Source organism: Eleutherodactylus coqui, chromosome 7, assembly GCF_035609145.1.
Source record: "Eleutherodactylus coqui strain aEleCoq1 chromosome 7, aEleCoq1.hap1, whole genome shotgun sequence".
NCBI classification, from domain to species: domain Eukaryota; kingdom Metazoa; phylum Chordata; class Amphibia; order Anura; family Eleutherodactylidae; genus Eleutherodactylus; species Eleutherodactylus coqui.
This window is the reverse complement of record NC_089843.1, coordinates 114,607,006-114,622,107: the sequence shown is the minus strand read 5'-3', so window position 1 is coordinate 114,622,107 and position 15,102 is coordinate 114,607,006. Positions and strand designations below refer to the sequence as shown.

At 41.6% G+C, this 15,102-nt stretch overlaps 1 protein-coding gene across 1 annotated transcript in view; it reads left to right on the top strand.

The window, feature by feature from the left end:
* The window catches only part of CPE (carboxypeptidase E), a 72,188-nt gene extending 58,340 nt beyond the window's left edge, over positions 1 to 13,848 (top strand). The window contains exons 7-9 of the mRNA XM_066573568.1: positions 1,152 to 1,251; positions 4,007 to 4,125; positions 11,058 to 13,848. Of these exons, the coding sequence (XP_066429665.1) occupies positions 1,152 to 1,251; positions 4,007 to 4,125; positions 11,058 to 11,156 (318 nt within the window). The 3' untranslated portion in view covers positions 11,157 to 13,848. The remainder of the gene's footprint in view (positions 1 to 1,151; positions 1,252 to 4,006; positions 4,126 to 11,057) is intronic.
* Positions 13,849 to 15,102: the final 1,254 nt, after the last annotated feature.

Sequence of the window (15,102 nt, the reverse complement as noted above, 5' to 3'; positions counted from 1 at the left end):
TGCTTTCTGATGCTTTTTACTTCTGATTTTGTGGACAGCGCACAGGCTTGTCCATGTGAATAAGCCCTTAGAGCATGCAGCGGTTGGAAAAAATGTCACAGACTCTAAAAACGCCTTTTTCAGAAGACATTGGACCCCAACTAATCATAACCTGATGGCATATTCTAGAGTTGTACCGTTACTTTATCAGATGGGGAAAACCCTACAAAGTAACATCTAATCACAGCATTTCAAAAAGAGCCCCAAAAACACATTTAAATGTGCCAATTAAAATATTCTTTGTGAAACCCGAATAAAACATAAATGATTTAACCGAAGGAATCCAACACGGCTAAAATTCTTTGGCCTGAAAATGTTTGGCTGCTGGGACTTACTGATGCAGAAAGACGGTGTTCTCTGGAGACTTCCTTCTGTCTGATAACATGCTGATCTATGGTGTGTGCGCAGAAGCAGCTAAACTAAAATGCCCTTAATTGTAGTTACATCAAAAGCAGAAAAGGCAGATCAGACCAACATAGATTAATTTTTACATGGAATCACGGACACTTCTATAGATGTTCCATTTTCTGTACCACCACTTAAAGAGCATCTGTCACCATCTTTTTGCAGCGCTCACTGAGAGCACCATAAGGTAATGCCTGCCACACGGATTGCACTGATATGTCTGCTGTGTGTATCTGTGCAGGAGTTTGAAAGAAACTTGCATTTAATTAGTAGCAGCCAAAGACAGAACTAGTCCTGCATATTGAAGAGCTGCAGCTAGCCACACTCACCCCACCCTCCAGCCAATGATTGTCAGCTGTCTCTTGATGCACAGTGATAAGCAGAGAGCTGTCAACCATTTACTAGGAGGCGGAGTGGGTGTAACTAGTCTACAGCTCATGAATATCCAGGACTACTTTGAGTAGCCCTCTATGTGTGTGCTGCTACTGGTAAAAGGCAAGTTTCTCCAAAACTACTGCACAGATCCAGCAGACATATCACTGTAATCAGTGTGACTGTCACTGCATTGTGCTGCCCTCAGAGAGGGGTGTAAGAAGATGCTGACAGGGTCTTTTCAAACTGTCTTGCATTACACAGAGCTAATGTATTTCTACAGTTCTATTATTTCTCTAATCCAATGGAAGGAAACATTTCTGGTTGTTTTTTAGGTGCATCGTGGGGTAAAAGGATTTGTCAAAGATCATCAGGGAAATCCACTTGCTAATGCAACAATTTCTATAGATGGAATCAACCATGATGTTACCTCAGGTGAGCCCTACTCAACAATCTTTCATACAAGGTACGGAGCTAGATATAACGGGAATACATAAACATGTCTAAAGGGACTTGAAAACTAAAGTAAGGGCCTCTTTACCCTGCACTATCCTGGTCAGTATTTTGTATCAGCGTCTGTAAGTCAAAACCAGATGTGGGCCCAAAATATGGATAAGGTGCAAACTGTTGCATTATACTTTTTTCCGTAGGTTCCTTTCCCGGTTTTGGATTAGAAGTACTGATGCAAAATACTCACCAAATACTGCTCTTAGAATGAGGCCTAAGAGCGGCTCCACACCCGCGTCGGAACCTCCGGTGGGTTCTGTCCTAGATCCGGCTGCAAATACTAGAAGAAAAAGGGCTGCTTGCAGCCCTTTTTCTTCTGTCCCAAAACCGAGCAGCTGGGCGAAAAGTGAGTGGACACTATTATAGTCAATGTGGTCCACCCAGCAGTGTTCGGTTCCGTCCACAGGTAGAACTGTTCGGCCGCAGGGATTCCCCCGAATGAAGCAGGAAAGCAGAATCCTGAGCGCAGGTGTGAAAGCACCCTAAGTCTTTTTACACACGGCAATATTTCAGTAATTTGCATCACTATTTGTAAGCCAAAGCCGGTACACGTAAAAGGGGCAGATCTTTCCATCTTTATGCAGATCCTTATGCTTTCTCTCTATAGATTCCACTCCTGATTTTGGCTTAGGGTGGTTACACACCTGCATTAGGGCTCAGAGGTTCTGATGCAAGTGTGAAACCACCCCTAGGGCTCAGTTCAGTGTTTCTGTCTCTCTGCTCAGTTTTTGAAAGATGTAAAACTGAAATGAGCTGATCAGTTTTTTTCCCCATTGATTTTAATGGCTTTTCAAAAAAAAAACAAAAAACAAAAAAAAACTGGAATCCTTTTTGCTTTCAGTCTGCCTTAGTTCCATTTCGCTTCAGTTTTTTTGACTGGTAAAAAGACACGGAACTGAAGAGACTAAAAGCAAACTGAAAGCCTTTATTTTTTTGAAAACCCATTGAAATCAATGGGGGAAAAATGAACAGTTTATTTCAGTTTTGCATCCTCCAAAAACTGAGCAGAGAGACGGTAACCCTGAACTGAGCCCTAGGGGTGGTTTCACCCTGAACTGAACCCTAGGGGGGGGTTTCACATTTTCATCGGAACCTCCTGCTGGAAGTTCTGTCACAAATGCGGCTGAAAATACCGGAAGAAAAAGCGCTGCATACAAAGTATTCCTCCATCCAAAAGCTGGCCAGCTGGGCACAAAGCAAGCGGACCCCATTATAGTCATTGGGGTCTGCCCAGCACTATTCGGTTCCGTCCAGAGTCGGAACTGTTAGGCCACGGGGATTCCACTTTCCTGGTCCCCGAACGGAGCAGGAAAGCAGAATTACCAGCACAGGTGTGAAAGTATCCAAAGGCCAGTTTCACATCTGTGTGAGGACCTCCAGCCAAAGGTCCCATTGCAGATCCGGCTGAAAAAAGTGGAAGAAAAAGAGCTGCAGCGCTTTTTCTTTCGTCCAAATGCCAGGCAGCTGGGAGCTAAGTGGGCGGACCCCATTATAGTCAATGAGGTCTGTCCGGCACTGTTCAGTTCCATCCAGAGACGAAACTGTTTGAACATGTGGATTTCTCTTTCCTGCTCCCTGAACGGAGAACCCTACCACAGATGTGAAACCACGCAGGTGAGCAGAGTAGCAGATACCCTGAACTGAGGCCTAACGCAGGCGTGAAACCACCTCTTATAAATACTGTTGCCAAATACTGACGTGTGAAACTCATCAGTAAGATCAGGAATTAAAGGAGCAACTTCAAAGGCCATACGAAGCAACCAATAACTAGCCCTTATATGAGTGCTGTACTTCGGTATCTCTGGCAGTTCCATAGAGATGAATGGAGTGGTAGTGCATACTCTTTACCATATTTATATTTGGGGACTCTAGACCTCCATTCTCATGATTGGTGGGGTCCGAGAGCTGGAATACTCAGAAATTTATCATCTATCCTATGGATAGATGATAGGCTTTTTTGGTGGGACAGCCCCTATAAGGGTTTTCCGACATAGTTGCTGGCACTGGGGGGATACAGATTGCAGAAAAAAATTAAACCCCATACCAACCTGTAGCGATGCTCCCTCGTTGTGCTCTCCCGGTCCTTCGGTCTTCTGTTGACAAGCGCTGCAGCGGTCACATGGGTTTATTTGGTAGGACAACCCCACAACCCCATCAAAGGTGTTTTCTGGGGTAATTGGTGACAGTGGGGGGATGTAGAGTACAGAATAAAAGTAAACCCAATACCAACCTCCCGCTGCCGTGATGCTCCCTCGCCACGCTCTGTCGGTCTTCTGTTGACAAGCGCTGCAGTGGTCACTTGGGTTGTTTTGGGCAAGAGGGAACCAAAACTATATAAAATAAATAACTCATAAAACCCCTTTAATGACAGAGGCTTTCAGCTTACACACTCGTAATACTGATGACCAATGTGCTCTTATTTAGAGGAGTCCCAAGCGTCGGACCCCTGCCCATCAACTATTGATGATCTCTTCTGAGGATAGGTCACCAATAGTAAAAGTCTTGGAGAACTCCTTTACTAAAATGTTTAACAAGTCTCACAAGAGTTTACATATAAAAACTAGTGTTCAAATATATATGTGCACAGATAAATCCCTAAAACTGATGGACTTAATTTCAGTGCATGAATGTATTTTAAGGGCTATATTCATTGATTACATAACGTTTTTTCTTTCAACCCAAGCTAAGGATGGTGATTACTGGAGGCTCCTTTCTCCTGGGAACTACAAAGTCACAGCCTCCGCTCCAGGGTACCTCGCAGTCACTAAAAAAGTAGCTGTTGCTTATAGCCCTGCTACTAAGGTAAGTAGTTGGTACAAATCTTGTAGATATTATGCACTAATACCAAATCTCTCCTTAGAGATGTGGTTTACTTTTATCACACCCTATTTTAGTGAGGTTTTTACTCAAATAACATATAGGCTAGTTGAACACACAGCATTTTTGTGAAAAAACGCATGTTTTTCGTGGTGTTTTTTTATGTCACTTTTTCTTGGTCAAAAATGCTGCAGCCAGGTGTACTGTAAGTCTGTAGTGAAATCTAAAAACACTACATACAATTATTGACATTTACGATGGCTTTACATCAGAATACTATCGCAAGAAACCAATGTAAATTATGCCAGAAATTTACTCCAGGTCAGGCCTGGTGTAAAATTATACGAAGACCGGAGTTGGAAATGCCCATCTTACTAAATTTTCCCCAGTGTGGTTTGGCTTGTGGTATTTTTGGGTCAGTTGTGTTTTATTCAAAACACATCCTGCTTTGGGTATGGCATATTTTCTGAAGTTTTTTTCAATAAGCTTATCTATAGTACTTTAAAAATGTCAGGAAACCCTAGTTTTCCCCCAGGAATAGCTTCCCCTTCCTTGTTTGAGTGGCGGCACACCAGTGAATGATTTACTAAGTTACCTCATTTACTAACTAACAGGCGAATGAGCTCTTTTCCTTTCCTACAATCTTCACGTGATATGGCTGCTTCAGGGCTTTTTCACTACCTTCAGCTAAGACATTGGGCATCCACCTTCTTGCGAGGAATGGAGGGCTTTCACAAGTTTTCCCCCTTTGAGCCTATCAGTGTTTACTCCCCTCATTTTGTAGGCCTGATCTCATTTCCCTATTCCTCTCTTACCAAGGTATGTCTCCCCTCCTAAAACTCTTATATCCGAGCATGGAAGCAGGATATTTGCCAAAGCAGTGATTCTGCCGTTTGGCATAAAATGTGGTTCACAATTTCAAAATGCTCCAGTAACACCGTTTCATTGAAACCCATATACAAGGTACTCCTGAGGTGGTACTTGGTGCCCACACGAATCGCATACTGTATATAAAATTACCCCTCCATGTGTTTCAGAGGTTGCGCTAGCCCAGGCACTATATTGCACATTTGGTGGTCTTGTCCTTGGGTAGTCTGCTTCTGGTTAGAATCTACGATTTAGCTCATAGCTTGCTTAATGTAATCCTTCCTTTGTATCCATGATATATGAGCCCTAGCTTGCAATCTATTTAACCTCTTTACGTTCCTCCTTTTGGGAACTGAGCAAACTCCTGAAAGAAAATGAATATTCCTTTGCAGGAGGTTAGATCTTGGATGGATTCTTTATAAATAGGCAGCTACCCAGTATACTTCTAGATAAAGAAAAAGTTTTGTAAGATTTGGCAACCCTGGATTGACTGTGCCCTTCCCCCATCTCTCCTTCCTTTCCTTAGCCCTGACATAATGCTCCATCATTAGTCAATAACCATTATGTGATACAATTGGTAGGCCAGCCCAGGTCCACTCTATCCCCTTTCTAACACATCTTTGTTCCTTTTTGGCATTTTTCTCCTATCTTTTCCCCTACTTCCATACTCTGGTCTTTCTTTTTCTTTATCATGGGGTGCATCTGAAAAGGGTCTAGGGGCGCATGATGATAACATTGTTCTTCCTCTTTACAAGTCACTGATCAGACCACACAGGGAATATTGTGTACAGTTTGGGGCCTCAGTACTCAAGAAGGACATATCAGAACTTGAGCGGGTTCAAAGGCAGGCAACTAAAGTACTAAATAGAATGGATGGACTACAATACCCAGAGAGGTTATCAAAATTACGGTTATTTATTTTCTTTAGAAAAAAGACGGCTGGCCTAATAACTATGTATAAATATATTGGGACAATACAGAGATCTCTCCCATGATGTACTGGTACAAAGCTTGTGACTGTAACAAGGGGGCGCCCTCTTTGTATAGAGGAGAAAAGGTTTCTACATCAACATAAAAGGGGATTCTTTACTGTAAGAGTAGGCAGACTATGGATCTCTCTACCTGAGGACATTGTGATGGCAAACTCGATAAAATAGTTTTAAAGGGATCTGGATGACTTTTTTTTTTTAATTAATTGATTTTTGTTTTATATTTTTTTATTGAAAGTAAAGTTAGAGGATTTACAATACAACTACAATGTCACATATCTGATAAAATACAATTAAGTATACATATATTTTTGTACTGACACATGCGTTGTACCTATAACATATTAACTAAATATAAAGATACCTCCTTCCTTTATTAGAAATTTATTTTTTTATTACTTCGATGCCTTTCTTGAGCGTTACAATATTACATGCTATAGTTACTAATTACAGAAAGCTCGGTGATCCAGGGATTATTCTGATTGCCACCGTGACTGAAGCTGAATTCATCATTTATAATTGTTCCTTCCCACTGTAGGGGACTTCCATTTCTAGACCTCTGCGTTATTTGCCCTTTTCCCGTTAATCTGCCTACTATACAGTCACTGTACTTACCTTAATCTTGACGGTCCAAAATGTCAAGTTACTGTGTTCTATTTGTGTTCCCTTTTTGAAAACGTAATACAACGGCAAATCCAAAAAACTTGGGACGTTGTATAAAGTAAGAGGATGTAAAGAAAAAAGAATGCAAAGATTTGGAAATCTCATCTAACCGTATGTTATTCACAATAGAACATATATCAGAAGGTGAGAGGGAGACATTTTTCCATTTCATTAATAAAATAACTCATTTAGAAAATGATGGCAGCAACACATCTCACAAAAGTTTATTGACTACTATTGTGTAGCACCCCCTCTTCCTTTTACAACAGTCTGTAAACATCTGGGAAGTGAGGAGGCCAATTGCTGGAGTTTTGGGAGAGGAATGTTGTCCCATTATTGTCTGATGTAGGATTGTAGCTGCTCAACAATCCGGGTCGTCTTTACCGGATTTTTGGTTCATACTGCACCAAATTCTTTCTATTGGTGAAAGGTCTGGACTGCAGGCGGCCGGTTCAGCACCCGGACTCTTCTATGAAGCCGTGCTGTTGTGATGGACGCAGTATGTGGTTTAGCATTGTCTTGCTGATATATGCAAGGCCTTCCCTGAGAGATGTTGTCTGGATGGAGTATATGGTGTTATAAAACCTCTATATACTGCTCAGCATTGATAATACCTTACATGATGTGTAAGCTGCCCATACCATAAGCACTAATACAACCCCATAGGATCAGAGATGCGGGCTTCTGGACTGTATGCTGATAACAAGCTGGATGGTCCGTCTCCTCTTGAGTCTGCAGGACACTGTTCTGTGATCAGATGAATCAAAATATAAAATTATTTTTGGAAACTGTTTAGCCTTAGTCCGTTTTAAATGAACTTTGGCCCAGAGAAGATGTTGGCGTTTCTGTATCTTTGCATGATACAGCTTTAACTTGCATTTGTGGATTGCACTGCAAACAATGTTCACAGACAATGATTTCTGGAAGTATTCCTGAGCCCGTGCAGTGATTCGCATTACAGAATCAGCCCTGTTTTTATTTCAGTGCTGCCTGAGGGCCTGTAGATCTCAAGCGTCCAATATTGACCATCAGCCTTATCCCTTGTGCGCATACATGTCTCCAGTTTCTCTGAATCTATTGATGATATTATGTACTATAGATGGTGGAAAGTTCAAAGTTTTCACAATTTTTCGTTGAACATTTTTCTGAAGTAGTTCTACTTTTAGGCACAGTTTTTCACATATTGGTGAACCTCTGACCATCTTTGCTTCTGGGAAATCCGAATCTCTACCATGCTCTATTTATACAGTCATATGACTTAGTAGAAAATTAACCCTCCAGCTTTTTTTTTCATTATTACCACTTACTTTTCCAGTCTTTTGTGAGATGTGTTGCTGCCATCAATTTCTAAATAAGTTACTTTTTAAATGAAATGGAAAAATATCTCCCTTTCGCCGTCTGATATGCGTTCTATGTTCTATTGTGAATAAAATATATGGTCATATAAGATTTCCAACAAATTGAATTTTTTTTATTTACATTTATTTACATTTTACATAGTGTCCCAACTTTTTTGGATTTAGGGTTGTAAATGAAATTACACTAAATAAACAAATCACCAAAAGCACCACTAAAACGCTATTAAAAATGAATGTTATATTTTAAACATTGCTAGCGCTTTAAAATGCCTTTTTTTCAAGCAGCGTAAAATGCTAGAAAAAGAGATTGTGAAGGAGCTCTTATAACATGCTATTTTTTATCGCTCGTAACCGATAACTAACAGTCACTATGCATGCACAGCCAGCTCTTTGCAGGGTACAGAGGACTGTGTACCCCCATTACTGAGACCAGTGAAGGGTGGACCCTCATTCAAAAATTGTTGGCATATCAAATCCTAAATATGTTTGCTAGTAAAGTCTCATTTACTACTACTACTACTTAAAGGGTCAGGAACTAAATAATGTATATTTGTAGCTCAAATAATGTCTAAAACATTAAGACCATAATATTGCATTGTGAAAATGTACTGTGGAAACCAACAAGATGGCAAATTAGATCCTCTCTCTTCTGGATCCTAGGAACATTTATTTATACAGAGAGCAGTTTTGTTCATTACACCATTTTATTCAACATTTATAGGGATCGTCCGATTGTTTTAAAAACTAAACTGTAGAAAAAGTTATAAATTAAAAAACAGTCGTCACCCCCCCCTTGCCGACCTAACATGAGGTTTACTTTTCCCGCAGTGATGTCGCACCGTACATTCACGTGACTGCTGCAGCTAATCACTGACTTCAGCAGAGATATTAGCACATATGGCATATGACTACTGAAGCCTATGATTGGCTGCATGGGTCATGTAGATGTAGGGGATGTCATTGTTGTTCAAGTAAACCAGGGGGGACCACAAAAGCATTGGCGTTGGAGCAGTGATGTTACGGTCTACTACCCGTGATACGCCAGCCCGGGTGCCCTAGATCTCACCCACAACCCCTGTCCCTGCCTACTTGCCTCCACTCCTGGCTAACCCCAGGCGCGCAACTGGGCGGCGGTCCCTACTCTAACTAGGGACTCAAAAGGGACACTGGCGTACCTGGATGGAAAGGGTAGAATACCGACAGAAAAGGCAGATGTAAATAACCAACACGAACAATACTAAGCAGAACTGAGGCAGATGGAAAAACGTGGCGGATAATAGCAAGGTATAGCAGACAAGATGACAGAAGCAGGAGACCAACAGAGGCAGACTAGCTAGCACACTGAGGGAAACCAATAACTGGCAGTGATTGCAAGTCTGTGCCTGACCTTTAAACAAAATCCTCCGCCCTGGGGCGGAGAATGGGAGACAGCCAACTCCCAACAGAAATCAATAAAAGGGAGCTTGCGCACGGCAGCAACAAGCTGGGGGGACGCGCCCCGACTGCGGGACCCCGCAGACCGCCGCCCCAGGAGGGCCAGCAACCGCCACACAGTAACACGTGATAAATTTAAAGGGGTACGCTGGGCATTTTCAACTTATCAGTAGTTGATTGACAGGCCCTCTGCTTGGTGTCCCTCCTGATCAGCTGATCGTCTGGCCAGCTGTCAGTGCACTTGGCCGGACATCATCATCATTGGTCAGGGCAGGAAACGGACATGTCGGCTTCACTCCCATTGAAATCAATGGGAGTGCCTCACTTCTATTGCACTTCTTGCTCTTCTTTATGGTCAGGACAGGATGTCTGGTCCTGGCCATAAAAGGAGCAGGAGATGTAATAGAAGCACCCTGCCATGACCACTGATGATGACATCCGGCCTGCTGTTGTGACAGTTAGATAGATGATCTGCTGATCACCGGGGATTCTGAGCGGTGGGTCCCCCTCAATCAACTATTGATAACCATTTAAGTGGATAGTTCAGCAGTTGGAAATGCCCAGAATACCCCTTTAACAGGTGAGTATCCTTTGTTTTGATTATTGTATAACGTTTACTGCTGTTAGTTTGATCTGTAAAACAATTGAACACCAATTGGAATGAAAGCCTTAAGGTTAGAGATGAGCGAGCATACTCGATAAGGCAAACTACTCGAGCGAGTAGTGCCTTATTCGAGTACCTGCCCGCTCGTTTCTAAAGATTCGGGGGGCGGCGGGGGAGAGCAGGGAGGAACGGAGGGGAGATCTCTTCTCCCTCTCTTCCTTCCCTGCTCACCGCCGCAACTCACGTGTCACACGCGCCGGGAGCCGAATCTTTAGAGACGAGCGGGCAGGTACTCGAATAAGGCACTACTCGCTCTAGTAGTTTGCCTTATCGAGTACGTTCGCTCATCTCTACTTAAGGTCCTTTTACATGCAAAAATTATAATCTTTCAAACGACCTAAAGATTGAAACCTTTAGCAATGGATTTGCATGAAGTGTTAATTGCTGTAATGGCCAGTTGTTTGCAGAGCCCAGGGTGTGTGTAAACACATGCCCAGCTGTTCAAACAGCTGCTGACACATTCCATTGTTATCCTCCCAGCTAGTGTAAACATGCTACAAGGAGAACATATAACTAATTGCATTCAAATGGAATGTATTTGCTCAGTCTTTCAGCAGCTGAACGATGGATTTTAAGTTTATCTAAAATCTATCGTTCAAATGAAAAGTGCACGGTGCCCGCGTTTACATGTAACAATTATTGCTCATTTCCAGTAGTTTGGACGAATTGTGAGCGATGATCGTTGCGAGTAAAAGGGCAGAGACTCAGAATGTTGTTTTGGCCGAGGTTATGGGCAATTTCTCACCTTGCAAATCTTGCTTAACAGGAATGATGGGATGCTCGGTTCTCAACGCTCCTCTGCACCCACTCATTTATTCACTTTTTTAGTTTATCTATCTTTTTGTCCTGATTGAATGATTGATTAACAGTTGTAGTAGATCGGCTACCATCACATTTTGTAGACATTCTGTATTTACATGCATTCATTTTCCTTTTAAACAGATTGATTTTGATCTGGAATCCTTATCAGAGAGGAAGGAGGAAGAAAAAGAAGAGCTGATGGAATGGTGGAAGATGATGTCCCAAACTTTAAATTTTTGAAGCAAAAGACTTCGCGCTGATATTAAATTAGTTATATGTTGACTTGGTATGCAGTAATGTGGACTTTATATTTGTAGGAATGGGTGTGTACAACAAGGCATGTGCTGTATGGCCTTACATGCATGTTCTAGATCCACATTCCTATAGATATTGAATAACGTGTAATTTTGAACTTTCAACCTTTATTTACTTTGTTTCTGTGATACTCCGGATAGGGATCTGCACTCTTTATAATTGATAGGCTTTCAGCTAGGATTACTGTGGAACTTGGCAAAAAAGAATCTGACTATATGGCAGTGTTTGAGCAACACTTTAGAGTTTTCTACCTAACGTCAAGAGTCGAGAATGAAGTAGTGAAATGCAATATTCTATGTTCAAGCCATGTGTTGTAGAGTACATATTAGTTTACAAAGTAGTATATAGCACAGCTGTTGCCAAAAGTATCTTGGCAGTACGTATCTTAGTGTGGGTCCTGGAAGAAGAAATATAATATTGGCATTATTTCTTTTCCTTAAGCTGATAATGTAATTTCTTCCTTGGACAACTGTGATTTGCATCTTTTGACGCTGCCTCCAAAAATGATCATAATCATTCTAGACTACATTGTTAATTAGCACTACACAAGTTAAAGAATAAGCACATGTTACGATCATTGATTGCTTCTTTTAGTCATCCCATGCTGCTGGACTAAATAATAGGTTCAACTTTTGTGGATCGTTTTATGCAAGGCAATGTGAAAGAGGTTTTCATGGTATACTATATTTATCAATGTTGCCATGTTTTATACCCAATAGCATAAAACACACACAAAAAAATCCTCAGGTAATTGATTTAACTGTTTCTTACTGTAATTAGAGCACCCCTATTATGTGTGTGCAGTGGTCTGTTCCTCAATAAGCATAACTGACTGTACACTAATGGAACAGACCACTGCACAGAATTGCAGGGGTTCTGCCTAAACTAAGAAACGGATTTCAGTAACCCGACAATTTCAGTTGAGTGTGAAGCAAGACAACAACGGTAAGTAGATAAAGCATGCTACAGAAATTTACTTTAAATGGAGTCTGTCATCATCTATAAGGATCATAAACTAAGTTATGGAACTTTTATAGTTTAGGTGACGGCGAGCCGTTTCTCATACTTACCCGGTTCCAGCAAAGTCAAGGAACGCAGTCAGTGTGACTCTTTTCATAAGGATCTATACACGCACTCCCATAGAGATGTTGCTTATAGTTGCTGATGGGTTCCCTTTAACGCCGCTGCTCATGCATTGTTGAAGTGGGCTAGATTTGAGGCACAAATCGGATACAACATGTGCATGTTCATATTCAGGTCAGCTTCACTTGTGTGCCCGTATAACAGCAGCAAGTCCTGGCCTGACTGTGGACCTAATGACATAAAATGGTGTTATCATAGATCCCTATGATGTTGTCATTTTGGAGCATGAGATCCATGGACCGGTAGAACTTGTGGCCTCTCACTAATGTGCTTGTATTATCCTGGTGTGAAACTGGACCGAATTACATCGTAAACTGCGCTGTGGTTATTATACAAACAGGTCAAAAATGTTGCAAAAATGTGCTAGCCTCAGCAGAAAGTGATCTGCAAAAAGGGATGTCTAAGCTAAAGTTTATGGTCCTGTTGTGGCAAGTCTTATTGCATTGGATCTTGAGCTCACTGGAGGCCTGCCTAACCCTATCTGTATATTTAAGTGATCTAAAGTCAATGGTGACCCATAAAGTTATTACATGGAAGTAGGTTGATGGTTGAACAAACCGTCGTCTAGCAATCGATTGTTCAACCAACGTAGCCATACACATTTTAGTCCATATTGGTGATAAAGTTGGACCGGCTGGCCATACATGGTCAATGGCACTCGGTAAAGTACAAATGATCTTCCTGAGAGCATTTTTTCACCAAAAATTTATTTGTGGACGAAAGGGCTTTTAAATGTGTCAAACTTCTTTCCAGACGATGACAATGTGTCATCAGTACCGAAAATAATAATTTATTAAATTTTACCCTACAAAGAATTGTTTTGATAGAAATTCTCTATTTTCATGAATTTTAGTCTAAGACATCAATTTTTCTAACCTGGAAGAACCAGGTAATCTGGATTTTATAAAGTCCTGTTCAGACTTTGCAATGCATGGTGCAGTTTCTAGAAGCTTGTTCCAATGCAGTAGGGGTTCGGTACCACCACCACCACATGTGAACGAGGCCTTAGTCCAGCATCATTGGGAATCATTGCAGACTTTTTTTTTGTTGGCTCAATGACTTCAGTCATTAAACAATCATCAGTGACATTAGTTGATGTTCTGTGTAATATATACTTGTATGTTTCTTTCATTTATTAAATGAATATTTATGGCAAATGTATAATAGTAATATTTTACTACAAAGTACAGGTCATTACAGTCATTGCCTTTATCAAAGCACAGTGGAACAGTATTGAATATCAGCGTGTTAAATGATCAATACTCCTCTACATGACCAGAAATATTGGACTCGTTAATGAATAAAATGTCCCATTCCCAAGTGTCAACTGCCAGATATTCTTGTGTATAACAAATGACTGTCTGCTTTCACGGCTCATCGTCTGCACGTTGTCCTATTTGTGTAGCTCTTTGTTAAATGCTTTTGGCGTATTTTCCTTCATTACTGTATTTATAAAATATTGCTTTATTTCCAACCAATGTTTGGTGATTGTCAGCTGTATTCACTCCCACCATTCCAATAATGAATCACGCCTGGAATCTAACTTTTTCTGAGATGGCTATTTTAAAGTGATCGGAGCAGAATTCATCATGACCTCTCAATAGTTGGCATTTCCAGTGGGTAAAAAGAATGAGCAGTAAAAGGTATAGAGAGAAACATAAGAATTTGACATGGCCAATTCAAATGTACAGTAACTTAGTGCTGTTCTTCTATAGCAAACATACTCACAGTGCTACATTAACCCTCATTTAACTATTGGTAGGCATGTCCAACTTTTGACTCGCATAACCATACAAATGACTTGTGGAACAGAAAGGAGGAAACCAGTTATAGAATCTGCGCCCTTAGGCAGGTTCAGTTATAGGGGGCGACCTTCGGCCCGCAACCCTTCCTAGTCGCTAGCAGGAGGGGAGACGGGCTCGTCTCTTCCCAGGGTTCAGGAACTACGATGCAGGACTTAGTCACGTGTCCGTAGAAGTAGGCATGGGTCAGAGAGGACATAGGTTTGCAGCAGACAATAGATTGTGTTGCCATCATCTTGCTACTATAACTTTACTAAATCAGTAAAACGGGTAACGTCAATTCATGAGGGGTTCAGCGGTAATAGCTCACTGGAGACCTCAGAGTTTAGAAGGATGGGGATTGAATCAGTCCCTCTCTACCTTGTGCCACAGAGTACTGTTGGGTTTGTCCTCCTAGATGAGGGTGAGGAAGCAGTGGGGCACAGGTTTATGGCAGACAAGGAGTTATCTTCAGGAGTTGCCCTGAAGGGGATTCCCCGTTTACTTACAACTGCTCGCCCACCTAGATTTATTCAACACGGATTCCGGCTCCTGCAAGACAGGCCATGCCAGAGGGCCTGGTACAGCACCCAGCTGGCAGCCAAACTTCATCTTCACACCTCAGCTGGAGAGGATTACACCTCATGTTATGTGCACATGTTTTTATACAGTACGCAAGTCCGCGTCGGCGTGACCCACCGCAGCCAATAGCAACATTTACAGCATCACCAACATGAGGAGAAAACCAATGACATTACCAGAAAATCTCCACTAGAGGTCCTCCAACACAGACAATCTTAGCAGATTATACAACATTGCCGTTTCTTCACCGCATTTCTTCACTTACATTTCTGGCACTACCCCTTACAGAACATGCAGATGTTATCTTATTCTCTGATACTTTCAGGTTTGGCAAGCCGCTTACGGAAAAAAGTTCGTGGAAGCGG